General features: G+C 51.3%; 4 protein-coding genes across 4 annotated transcripts; 2 read left to right on the top strand and 2 right to left on the bottom strand.

Annotated features, from left to right (window-relative positions):
* Nucleotides 1-298: 298 nt before the first annotated feature.
* LMH87_004385 (uncharacterized protein) lies at nucleotides 299-1,279 on the bottom strand (the record flags this gene model as incomplete). Its single annotated transcript, XM_056195594.1, has 1 exon — nucleotides 299-1,279. One exon carries the CDS (start codon nucleotides 1,277-1,279, stop codon nucleotides 299-301), a length of 981 nt encoding a protein of 326 aa, XP_056049207.1.
* Nucleotides 1,280-2,081: 802 nt separating this feature from the next.
* On the top strand, nucleotides 2,082-3,623 carry LMH87_004384 (uncharacterized protein; the record flags this gene model as incomplete). Its single annotated transcript, XM_056195593.1, has 3 exons — nucleotides 2,082-2,144; nucleotides 2,201-2,225; nucleotides 2,380-3,623. The coding sequence occupies 3 exons, from the start codon at nucleotides 2,082-2,084 to the stop codon at nucleotides 3,621-3,623; spliced, it is 1,332 nt and encodes a 443-aa protein (XP_056049206.1).
* A 2,437-nt stretch (nucleotides 3,624-6,060) lies between these two features.
* Nucleotides 6,061-9,144, bottom strand: LMH87_004383 (uncharacterized protein; the record flags this gene model as incomplete). The annotated part of the gene is made up of 10 exons (XM_056195592.1): nucleotides 6,061-6,172; nucleotides 6,229-6,731; nucleotides 6,789-6,996; nucleotides 7,308-7,426; nucleotides 7,568-7,714; nucleotides 7,768-7,790; nucleotides 7,848-8,190; nucleotides 8,259-8,276; nucleotides 9,052-9,072; nucleotides 9,130-9,144. 10 exons carry the CDS (start codon nucleotides 9,142-9,144, stop codon nucleotides 6,061-6,063), a joined length of 1,509 nt encoding a protein of 502 aa, XP_056049205.1.
* Nucleotides 9,145-10,047: 903 nt separating this feature from the next.
* Nucleotides 10,048-11,972, top strand: LMH87_004382 (uncharacterized protein; the record flags this gene model as incomplete). The annotated part of the gene is made up of 3 exons (XM_056195591.1): nucleotides 10,048-10,192; nucleotides 10,250-10,625; nucleotides 10,892-11,972. 3 exons carry the CDS (start codon nucleotides 10,048-10,050, stop codon nucleotides 11,970-11,972), a joined length of 1,602 nt encoding a protein of 533 aa, XP_056049204.1.
* Between the last annotated feature and the right edge of the window lie 873 nt (nucleotides 11,973-12,845).

The following is a 12,845-nucleotide window of genomic DNA, read 5'->3' as shown; positions in this document are numbered from 1 at the left end:
TCTGCTTGATAGTAACTATATGCAGTTATGGTGGACCGGGCATTGCCCTAAACGACTGCGACGACGAGCACAGCCTAGCGAACCAGATACAAGGCCGCTACTTGCAGCAGCAAAGTGTGATTGCGCCTACGCGAAGGCTTTTAGAACTTCTTGGACCTTCGTGCTTGGCCATGTTTGCATGAAGCACTACGGCTGTCCATCGTTGCAATTCAACTCGGTCAAAACCAGTTGTCTTTCTGGAACACTGGAGCCTGACAAAAGAATCAACACGGAAGTTCAAGATTCTTTAGAAACAATATCAAGTCTTCTGAGCCACAGAATTCAACCAACCCTTCAGAGTCTCATTGATCGCGGCCGGCGCCTGCCACAGCGCCCAGTGTCCGGCCTGAACCAGCTCCGACGTCAAGTCAAGCACAATCTTGCCCATGCCTTCCGCGAGCGACGGCGGCACGGCACCATCCTCCTCCGCCGCCGCGATGAACAGTGCCGGCATCCTGATCCTGACGGCCTTGTCCTTTTGCGCCGCGCCGTCCGCCCAGTTGAGCGCCTGCAGGCGGTAGTAGTTGAGCGGCCCGCGCATCTGGGGCGCGGCGCGGCGCATGTACTGCTCCGTGTAGTAGTCGAGCTCCGACGCGGAGATCAGCGGCGTCGGTCCCAGATGCGGAAGAATGTCAAACTTGACCCCGTGGAGAGACTGATGCCGTGCTCGCCGTGGGCGGTGGTGCCGCCGCACATGGCGTTGAGAAGCTGTCGAATCTTGTCGGGGCCCTGGATGCGCTGATCGACCGCGGGGCCCATGAGCTGCAGCTAACTTTAGTAGCCAAAGTGCGTCCACTTGCCGGCCGCAATCAGGTCCTCGAGCGGCGTGTGCGTGTCGCCCACCTCGAGGACCGGCGTGCAGACGCTGAAGACGGCCTTGACGAGCTGCGGGTGGCGGGCCGCGACTTGCCAGCACGTCTCGCCGCCCATGTCGTGGCCGCCGACTATCACGGCAGTCGTCTGCCGGGCTGGCGGTGGTGTAGGCTTCAAGCTCCTGCGGTGCATCGGTCGAGGCGTATCCAACCGCATCGGGTGCCACGACTCGGTAGCCGAGGGAGACGAGATGAGGAATCTGGTATCTCCATCCAAAGCTCAAGTCCGGAAAGCCATGCAAAAGCAGGATAGTGTCGATGGGAGCGTCGGCGGGCTCAGCCAGCAAGTATCCATAGGTCTTGCCACGTGCTGGAGCCGTCAAGTATCTGACGCGGGGATCGTGCGGCGTTAGCTTGTCAATACCCATTTCTGATCACTTTTTAGGACTTTAAGTTTCCTTTTTCTTTTGGATGCTTCTCACGTCTGCTCTTTAGTACATTGCAGGTAATAGAGGCTGGCGCAGAGCTGTTGAAGACTGAGTGGAACGCTACGGTGATGTCGCACCGTGGCTGTCAGCTCGTTTTATTCCGCCACTTACGGCAAGTCGTATAAGAAAACTGTCTCGTTACTCTCTCCAAGCAGGCTGTTTTCAGTCAGGACCGAATTTCTGAGCGCACATGCCTTGAGCCATCTGCCACCGTTTCGACTTACACGGAATACTGGGCGCTGTGGCAGACGCCGGCTACGATCATCGAGACACGGTAGGGATAGTTGGAGTCTGTGGCTTCGAAAATTTATAGGAGACAGCGGGATGGAGATTGCTTTTCAGACTTTTCTCTCTGTCCAGCCATTTCCTACTGTGCAAGTGCTTCGTCTACTATTTAGGCTAAATCAATCGGGTGTGTCACTATTATTTAGTGTAGACGTATTGAATTATAGAGGCTAATTTACCCCAGAAAGCAACTACAAGCGGAAAATAGTCAAGTGCTTCTTGCATCAAATATTAGTAATATGATGCTGGACCGTTTGTGCATCATCTAAAGTGAGGCTGATGGCCTGGCTCCGCTGCGCCAAGCGAACAGCGACGCCTCATTTCCGCGGCCCGACCTCAACTCTGCAAAAGCGAGCTGCCGGGAGAAAAAGTAAGCATTTCGACATGAAATGGAGATGCCCCTCGGGCAACACTTCTCACGGTGGAATATAGGAATGGGATTGAATTGTTGCCCAGTATGGACCGACTACCTCAGGAAGTCATTGACCGCATCGCGGCGCTGCTTCCCGACGTGAAGCTGGTGATGACGGCGCAGCCTCCCACGCCCGGCCCATATATACCACGCAAAAATCCGAGCATGATGGAAAAGCTCGTATCCAAGGTCCGTCGTGAAAGCGCCGATCCGAAACGGCATAAGCAAGGGAATGCGCCATCCGAGCCCAAGCCAACGTACTGGACCAGGGCGTCGGCTGCTGCCGTATCGCATAGATGGCAGCGTGCGGTCGAGCCCGTCGTCTACTCACGCTTGCATCTAGGATATCTCGGCCTCGAAAAGTTAAAGTCGGCGCTCGAAAGCCGCCCTGAGCGACGCGCCTATCTGCGGTCGCTGACGGTGGTCCTCGCCCTCACCACCGACCATCACCACTGGACAGAACTCGGCGTCAAGGACGACTTTCTGGCTCCCCTCTTTTCCGTTCTCGGCAGCGATACCCAAAGAGCAGCGGTGGACTTGACACTGCGTTTTGAAGCTGGTCATCCCGATCTGCGTCACCGCGCGCGCCATGGCATTGTGCTGGTTCGCAACCGCAGCAATCCACTCGGGGTTGCCGTCTGCGTCCGGAGGTTGGATTTCACGCTGCCGGTGCCGAAAGCCGAAAGGGACCGACGCAATGTCCTACAGCTGCATCTCACGGATCAGGCGCGCCTCATTGCGCATTTCCCCAGCCTGCAGAGCGTGGCGTGGCACTGCGCAGAGTCCGAGTCCCAAGCGGAGCGCGACGCCGCGCGCGAGGGGTTCGCCAACCACATCGCCGCACATCTACCTCTGAGACGCCAGATCACACAGGTCAGCCTGACGCTGAGTGTCGGGCCGCTCGGCGCTCGAATCTGCGCGCCGAGCAGCGTAGGCGCCGACAGCTACGAGAACCTGTACGCCAAGCTGCGTGTAGCCACGGCGCACGTCACGGACCTGCGCTACGCTGGTGTCGTCGGCCCATCCTTTTTTCAAGACTCAGACGGCGGCGGCGGCATGCAGTGGCGGGCGCTGCGCAACCTGACCATTGGCATGGCCATGCTCACGCCCACGGGACAATTCTACTTTGACCGCGACGTTGGCATCAATGCCGGCGGCGAGCTGGACACGCCGCTCGACTGGCGCCACGCCGAATCTGTGCCGCTGCCGTCACAGCACGCGCTTTGGTTTCGCGCAGAGCCCAACGCGGCCACGATGACGCCGCTGCTGCGCGCCTTTGCCGAGTTGCTGGAGCGGCTGCCCGCGCTGCAAGGCGCGCAGCTGCTGGCCCGGCGCGAGCCGCTGCCGGGCACGAGGCTGCCGTGGGCGGTGTGCTATTTCGCGCCGGGCCGCACGAGCAATGACTGGGTCTGCGGCAGCGAGTTGGACATTGAGAGGCCGAGGATCTGGTTCGTGACGGGACGGTGCTGGCCAGCGGACGACCTGGTGCAGGAGTTTCGCAGTGCGGGCAGGAGAGCGGGACATGGGCAGGATGCTTCGGTGATACATTGGTCTACTTTGGAGGGCCCGGTCCGGATCGGATTGTAACTGAATTAGACTTGTCGCTCGGACTTGTTCCTACATTTCTTCCGATTTTCCAGTCTTGCCTGTTTCTTCTGTTTAGCTTGTTTCGCCCACTCCTTTAACTTCATATTATTTTCCTTCTCTCGTAGGTCTATCTTGCTTCATACGAGTCTCACGTTTGGCATCTCTCAGCTGTCCATCGTATCTTGCGCATGCCATGACTGAGAGTTGCTGAGCGTCGAGGCTTCTTCTCAACTTTCAAAGCAGCTTTCTAGCTCGACCCACATTAGCCAACTAACTAGACGTCAACTCTGACTATAAACTTAAATAGGCCGCTTCCCAATCAGGTAGAGTGCCCCAGTGGCATGGGATACAGCCCGATATGCAATGGTTTCGACCGCGCAGGTTCGAATCCTGTCTCCGTCGTGTAGGCGGAGTGTCCGAGTGGCCTAAGGAGTTGCACTCGAATCTTTCCCGCTCTGCTCTTTTCTTTTTTTGCCGCTGTTTGGGTTATTTGTATTGTTTTACTATCTGTGTCTGTGTAAGAGTAGGAAAACTGGCAGGCTAGATGTGTAGTGTGATATAGTATAGTGTGGCGTATATATCTAGGTATATAAAGGGAGTAGTATAATCTAAGTATATCTAAAAAAAAAATAATAACGTAAAAGGATTACTATATTAGGGAATTATATTTTATTAATATATTATATAAATACCTTTATAATTTCTTTCTAGTATATACTCGTAATTATAATTATAAAAGACTATATATTTATAAAGTACTATTAGTAAAGAACTTTAATTACTAAATAATCTTAAAGGTTCTTAAATATTAATAGTGTAATTTTAGGAATATAAACACTAAAGAAAAGCAACACGCCTACTTATAAAATACTCTATATACTTTAATATTAAGGTATCACTCCTATAAGGGTAGTATACTAAGTATTAGTATAATAGAGTATGCCTTTAAATAATTAATAATAATCTTTAAAAATAAGTTATTTTAAGTTAAATTACTTTATATAGGTTAATTTTATATCTTATAAGTTATAATAAGGGGCCTTAATATTAAGTTATTATTATAGATTAAAGAAGAATACCTAAAAGGCTAATTCCTACTTATAGACATAGGGCTTTATAATTAATTAATTATAATATTTTAAAAAATATATTATATTGAGAAAAAAAAAAGGTTACATTTCTACTACCTACTATAAGGTACAAGGCGTTTATAGCTATAATATAAGGGTGCTATAATATATATACTTTTAAGCGCATTATCTAGTATTATAATACTAGACTTAGTATACTACTATACTATTTATAGGCTAGTACTATTAAGCTTATAAGCGCTATTACTATAGATTTAGGGCGCCCCTAGCCTTCCCTTACTTATAACTTACTTATACTATCCCTTTTAGAGCCTTACTAAAAACAAAGATATTATAGTACTTAGATTATATTTACTTACACCTAGCCCCCTTCTAGCCTAGCCCCTATATATTAGGCCTAAAGTAGTCCCTATAGGTATAAGTATAAAGACCTAACCTTTATTCTCTACTACTAGGCCTACCTACTAATCTTCCCCTTAAACTTTACTCTTTATACTATATTAAGAGAAGGAGCTCTATAGTGTAACGATGGCTTAAATCTAAGTCACAGTAGGTCTGCTTCTTAGGAAGTAAGTCAGGCTTGAAGCTACAGAGTAGCACGTTTGAGCAGTATCGTAAGTCCGTCATTAAGAGTAAAACTCTCAATAGTGAAACTATTGCTTAGATTGATCAATAGAGATCTAAACTATCTAGACTAGCTGCGGTCCTCTATTGCTTTCCTTGGATCACTTGGATCGCCAGTGATCCCGAGTGATCTATCGTTGCAGATGCTACCTTGGATCACTGCTGGCTCACCGTGATCCACGGTGATCCAGTCACGTGACCTAACATCCTAATCGAGCGACCTGCAGGCGCCCGCAGGCCACTGCCTTGGGCCGCTCTTACGCCCGCTCCTGTTCACCCTTGGTTCGTAACATATAGCTCCTAACTACCTATATACTAGTATAATACTATACTAACTCTACTATAGTAGAAGAGGTTTTCCCCTAGGCACTCTAGTTTTTCCTTCTTTATATAAACTCTATAGTACTAGATAGTTTAATACCTACCTTAGAGTAGTTAATACAATAATAATAATAATAATAATAATAATAATAATAATAATAATAATAAATATACTAGTAGATAGGCTTATAAAGAACCTATCTAAATAACTATTTAAATAGTTTAAAGTATAGCTATATATATAAAGTATTAATTTGGAAGGTGAACAACTATGAACACATAAAACGGGGGAGAGCACAGCAACAGAGTTGTTATTTAGCAACCGGGCCAGCTCGCGGGCAGCCACCAGACCGAACATGCCACGAAGAGTGTGGCGGGCGTTATCAATGTCGTATATATGATCAGCCGAGCACACGAATAGCTATACCAAGCACCAAGCAACTTACCCGGGCAGAGGAATCTGCCTCGATGGAGGCAATGAAGCCGCGAGCGGCCGGCAAGACCCAAGGGTCCCTAGAAGGATGTTAGTAAGCTTACAATTGGTAGGGCAAGTGAACAAGTGAGCATACAAAGCAGCACACTTGTGCGTGTTGAAGCAGTGCCAGCACCGCGCCGAGTCACCGTTGGCGGTGTCAAAACACGCGCCGGGGCCCTTTCCAGCCATGGCTTGCCTGGCGCAAGCCTCGCAAGGCTCGGCCCGGCGCGCTCCCTGGGTAGCAGCAGCAGGGGCGGCGGCAGCAGGTGCGGCAGCGGCAACGGGCGCGGCGGCACGGATGAGCATGACGACGGTGTCGTCATCGTCATCGTCCTCATCGTCCTCATCGTCCTCATCGTTCTCATCGTCTTCGTCGTCGTCGTCGGCGGAGCTGGCGGCGGTGGCGGCGGGGGAGGCAGGGACGGGCGGGACGGAGCCGGAGGCAGCGACAGCAGCAGCAGCTGCAGCAGCCCGGGTGCGGGCACGCGACACCGGAGCAGAGGCGGCGACGCGGCGGCGGCGCGAAGCGCGAGGAGGCGGCAGAGACGCAAGATGAGCCTCCGCAGAGGCGACAAGGGCGGTCATGCGCTGCAAAACCTATTCCAAAAGGTTAGTGATGCCTCAATGAGCAGAACAATGACGGAAGATACGCACAGCGGCTGGGGTAGCAGGAGTTGCCTGGCCCTGCGTGAGGGCCAGGCGCGCATCGTTGACGGCCGCGAGGGCGCGGTTGTACAGACGATCGTTGTAGGCGGCGCAGCGAGCCAGCTTCAAATTGGTGTTGTATGAGGAAAGAAAGAAAGAATCACAGGAATCGCGAAAGGCGCGCTCAACAGAGCTCTCTTTGAGCGCGTAGTGGCCACTTCTCAGAGCCATTCACTTTCACCCATTGTGGCTCGCAATGGCGCCTATTGACCACTGCGAGGCGCTCGCTTTGGCGTCATTTCCAGCACAAAGGAGCAGCCAAATTGCCCATAACATGCAGTAATCTAGGTTGCCTTTCCCCCATCTCTTCGGCTGCCCAATCTGCGCACACTGTGCATTGCTATCGCTGATCGTAAGGGCCACATATAACGTGACACTTTTCTACATATGCCTTTAGGCTCGTCGTTTCCCAATCCTACCCGGCTGGGGCGCCTTCGACGTTATCGCATGCCCTGGTCATAATCTCACTGAGCTGCATCTGTGCCGTTGTTGAGGAGTTCGACGCCTGTGCCATCAACACCAATGAGGATAGGATCAGTGTCGTACCCTGGGACAGTGGCGAGATGTTTACGGCTGCCGTTCTCTTTCTAGTGGCTGTCAGGGTGCTTGAAACACGGAAGCCGTTCATCGCGAATGTCCTCTTAGGTATTTAGCTACAGCAATCACTTTCAAGGGGGAAAAGGGGCAAGACAAAGCGAAATTTATTTTCAAAACGTCTATTTACTGACGTCCATGGCGTCAGGGGCCGCGGCCGGGGCAGCGGCAGCGGCAGGCTTGGCGGCGGCGGCAGGGGGCAGGGCGCGGGCCGGGCGACGGGGGCGACCTTGCGGCTGCCAAAACCCCGGGACTTGCAGGCCAGGGGTCTGGCAAAACATCTATTTTACTTCGTCAGCAAGGGATGAGATTATCGCAGAGTTATATAATATACCTGAACATTTTTCATGTTCATAACTGCGAGTATTATTAGCTAGGCTTGATATAAACGACGAGACGTATTGGATTACTCACCTGGGCCGGTGGCGGCGGCCGCGGCGCGGCGAGGGTGGCGAGGGCGGCGAGGGCGGCGACAGTCGGCCGATTTGTGGCCACGAATGCCACAGTTGTGGCACCGGCCCCGAAAGGGGGCCGGGCCAGCCTGTTGCTGCTGCTGCTGCTGCTCGGCGGCGGCGGCGGCGGCAGGGGCACCGGCGGCAGGGCCACCGGCAGGGGCACCGGCGAGAGGGGCGGCGCGGGGGGTGGCGCGGGGGGTGGCGGCAGGGGCACCGGCGGCAGGGGCACCGGCAGGGGCACCGGCGCGGGGGGAGGCGCGGGGGGAGGCGCGTGGGGAGGCGGCGACGCCGGCGTAGGACATCTAGAGGGTGTGTCAGCATTGAGACTTGGAAGCTAAGTACCTGGTCGTGGATCTAGTTCTCGACTGACCATTGTGGATGGTGACTTCTAGGAGCAGACAGTTAGCTTTGAAAGCGCAAAATATAGAGATATGGTGTGGCAGGCAGTAAAAATGCGGAAGAGATGTACAAAGGCAAGGGGGATAGCTAGGGGACGCGCACTTGAGCGACGACGCATTAGGGGACAAGTGAAGCCGAGTACCACGAGACGTATGGGACGAGGCTGGGTATTGTCGCGGAGTTGCTGTGCTGGAGCGGGCAGAGCAAGGTGGCACCTTTGGCAAAGAGGTCGGAGGGAAATTGGGAAGGGGATAGTAGTTCCCGTTAAGCGCCGTAAAAGGCTGGCAGCGTGGAATGTAGAACGAGTGAGCATCCGCATTTAGCTGGTGGAGAGCAGAGGATGACAGGGGGAATGGGTAATATGTGTAGTTCGGTGGGAAAGGAAAGGAGACGGGAGCGGCAGAGGAGTCAATTAAGCAGCGAGTGGCCTGCTGCCAGTTTGATAAGACGGCGAGAGCGTATGAGAGATGTAGGGGACTGCATGCAGCCCACTAGCGACTTCGCGGCGGCTTAAGAGAAGATAAGAGGCAATATGGGAGTGAATTGGACTAGAGGGGACTTCGAGGTGGTTCAGCGGGACGAAGAGTGCGATTAGAGGAAGATGAACCCCTAACCAGGGATTGGATTAGGTCGGCCAGTGACTTCGCGGCATTATAGAAGTGGTAAAGGGAACGTGGAAGCAAAAAGTATTCACAATCGGCCGAGACGAAGAGAAAAAGAAAGGAGCTTGGTGTTGTATGAGAATGTGGAAAATGCGAACGTACGGTGCGGATCGGTATGATAGTCTAAATCTCGGTTAGCTTGTAACAGAAAGACGAATTCCAGTATTAGTGAGTACTCACAGAGGATGGTAGCATTAGCTAAGAAATATGTTAGTAAATGATCTCAAAAAAGTGCAAGTAAAATCTCAAACGATGTAGCTGGAGACACTTGTCTTCGACTCGGGGTAGAGGACAGGGGGCAATTGAGAGGATGAGGCAGAGGGAATGCAGAATGAAGCCGTTATCAAGAGTTGAATATCGAAGGGAAACGAAAATAACGAAAAGATCGGCCATGAAATGGGACGACTTACACGAAAGTGAGGCTAAAGAAGAAAGGGAAAAGGAGAGAAATACGGGAGGGACGGGGCTTTTAAATATATTCTGCACATTTACATTACCCAAATGTTAGGACAGCAATTTCGCCACTTCGGCGTCATCTTCGGCATCCATCCATGTACAATCGTCGTCGAGGTCGAGCCCGTTTGCATCTGGGACTTGGAGCAACGAGCACCAGAGCTCAGGCCTCTTGTGGTAAAACTAGGTCTCTATGGGTATCAAAATGAAGCGCAAACACCGTTTCACACGATTGAATATTTTTTCCATTCGCTAGAGCAGAACCGATCTTCCAAGCGTTGAGTGCGCAAATGTGTGGCATCGCAACCGACGTTTTGTGGTTGACGGCCCGGCAGCTGCGAGCCCCTCTCGAAGTGGCACAACTGTCGCTAATGAGGCTTTCTAACTGGTAAAGAATCATCTAGAACTGTAGAATACTTGCTCAAAACGAAGGGTCATAGGTATAGACTGTTGGGGCGTGCTCGTGGACGGGCAGGCGCCATGTCCGACGGCCGCTGGTGTGTAGCTTTGGGGCGCGCGCAGAGAACGTAGCTTTTTCCTTCTTTCTCTCCTCCAATACGGATTGATATCGAATTTTTACGATTCTCGTTGTGACTGTCTCTCGTTTAATTGAATTTTCAATTACTTTACTTTACTTGTGTCACAATGTCGACAAATTCGTCCATCCGTGCTGTGTCTCCCACCCAGGTGGAGAGTGAGCCTCCAGCCAAGCGACGAAGGCTGCTGCAAGATGAGGATGAAGCTGTTGAATTAGGAACATTGGTTCCTGATGAAAGTAGCCATTCAGAAGGTACGTAAATGTTTCACGTCTTTGTTAGTTTTATTGCTAACTTCAATCTCGCCCTAGATGAAGAGCCTACTTGGTCTTATGCTCAAGCTCTGAGCAACACGTCCAATCTCCTCGAGCTTCCTTCGGCGCGTTCCTTCAAGGAACTGCTTTTTTCGGTCATTAAAAGCGATGATAAGAGGGATGAAGTCATTAAGTTTGCCAGTTTGCCAGCTCTCAACGTCGCCGAGAGCCAGGTACCTGTCACCGAGTGGCACGGCAAGGAAAATCGAGCGGACTGGGATGTGCATTGTCCCGAAATCGATTCTGCCTGGAGAGACTTTGTCAAAGGCGTCGAAGATACAGCGGACGGCAGCGTGAGGATTGATGCCATGTCCGCGCCGTCTGGCCCTTTGAGGTCTAAGGCAACATTCTTGTGGCATTATCCGACGACAACGTCAGTTTCTGGCTCCTGGTCCCACGTGTTGGATCCAGGTAGCAATACAATCATGACACAACGGGTATATGAACTCCAACTTTCCACAATCGAGCTGCAACTGACCCTGAGTAGAGTAAGATCGGATTGCCGAACAATGTCAGGACCCAAAACTTGATTCCTTTTCGCCTAAAGCCCAATTTCACAAATGAGAAAGAGAAAAGCAATGGTCTAGATTGGTCACAACACGTCAAAAATTGGCCTGAGCTCGAGAAATTGTGCCATAGCTTACTGCATGGCTTGTCGCAAAACGACCGCTTCATTTTCACTGTCGGAAAGTGGGCGCATGTTGCGTTAAAGAAACTCTGGACAAGTACTGGCAAAACAATCGAGGACGTCGCACTTTCACTGCCAGCCGAAATGTTCCACACTAAGCCAAAACTGTGCCTTGTCAAGGACTCGGATAGCAACATCGTGCAGTTGATCATACCGGTATACCATGGCCAATTCGCCTTCAATAACTTCCGAGAGAAGGTTGGTGCCCAGTGGGACTTGATCTACAACGCCGGCTGCGAGCTCGCAGATATACCCGTTGTCAATCCTGGACTGTTTACGCGGATGTCGAAACGCGATCCACTCAAGTCGATACTTCAGGATCGCGACAATCCCTGGCAATCATGGCGTGTCGACCGGATCATGGCAATAAGTTACGAATCTGGGAATATTATACCAGCGCAAGTAGTTATTACGGCGTTTGCGCACATTGTGAAGAGTCTCCCAGAATTGGAGAGAGAAATCCTAGCCTGCGAGGAGCGTGGGCATCCACCGATCGCGGCCCTCAGCGACTACTTTGTCAAAAAAAACCAAACTAAGGCGGCTAATGCTAATCAGAGAAAGGCGAAAGAGGCCGCTACCGAAGCCGCCGAAGATGGTGAGGTTGGAGCGCCCAGTGGATCTCGCTACAAGAAGCGAGTGTTCGCCGACCGGTCGGCGAACGGAAGTTATAAACAACTTATATCCAAATACAACGCCATAATGAACACCTACGAGGCAAAGACAGCTCTGGCCCAGAGGCATAGTCCAGATAAGAAGCACCGCATTGCGCTTGGAATACGTCGGCTGGACAGATTGACAAAGATTCGAGATCAGTATATTGAGGCTCCCACGAGAGCGTTCAGCACTGCCCTCACCCAAGTTGCGAATTGGAAGAGCAAGGCGTACCCTGACGGTTTAGAGTTTGCCGTGGAAGACACTCGTTGGCCCAACGAGGAGAGCCCCTTGGTCTACGTTCTAAACAAGGCCTTGGGAAACACCCATAATAAACCTTTGGCCAGGAAGGTCGAAGAGATTGAAGATGAAGCTTCTTAGTGATACACGTTGGCAGCTCCTTCGGGAGGCAGATCAACATGGCAGCTCTTCACAGAGGTAAGGCCAGCTCAGTAGCTCCCTCGTGGAGGCACGCTGAAACAGCAGCTCCTTCGTGGAGGTACACTGAGACCAGCAGCTCCCTCGTGGAGGCCGCTGAAGCGACGGCTGTTCCATTTGCGATGCGTCAAGATTTTTTTTTTTTTTTGGGTGACGAAGTCGGACTCTGCACCTCCTCGTGGTGTTGCCTGGTAATTCTATTTAGAAGCCAACGCAGAGACGCATCAAATGTAGATGTAGTTAGGCTTATATATTACCCATAGATGCCATTAATTTAATCATCTTCCCCTTTGTGTATCTATCGCCTTTGAAGCTCGTAATACCTTTATCCTACAAGTTGGTTTTGTTGGCAGCCCGCATCGCAACCCTACTAGAGTAGGTGCCCTACTTACAGTGCGAGTGCGAACTCTCTTAGGCACTAGTTATAGTGCTCTTTAGTGCCTTGTTGCAGCGCTCTTCAGTGCATTGCTACAGCGCTCTCCAGGTAAAAGACCCTTTTCGTACAGACCAGCAATCAGGCCGAAAACGGGTGAGACTCGAACGGTTCCCACTCTGCTGTCTTCATTTTTTTTCGTTTTTGTTGCATTTTTATTTCCTTTAGTTTCATCCTTTTGTCATTTGCGATCTGTATAAGAGAAATAAATCGAGACGGAACTGATGAACTGTGGTGGCTGGGTGTGGCACATGCATCTGCTTACGCACCACAGAGTAACGAACACAGGACCAAAAAGTAGAGCAACAGCGAATAATTGTATCCTGCTATCCTGTGTAACCGTTTTTCATTTCTTCTTCTCCTGTGAAGTTGTAAGTAGGCGC

The sequence above is a fragment of the Akanthomyces muscarius genome, chromosome 2, assembly GCF_028009165.1.
Source record: "Akanthomyces muscarius strain Ve6 chromosome 2, whole genome shotgun sequence".
In the NCBI taxonomy this organism is placed as follows: Eukaryota; Fungi; Ascomycota; class Sordariomycetes; order Hypocreales; family Cordycipitaceae; genus Akanthomyces; species Akanthomyces muscarius.
Note: the sequence above shows the minus strand (reverse complement) of the source record. Positions and strands in the feature narration are given on the sequence as shown.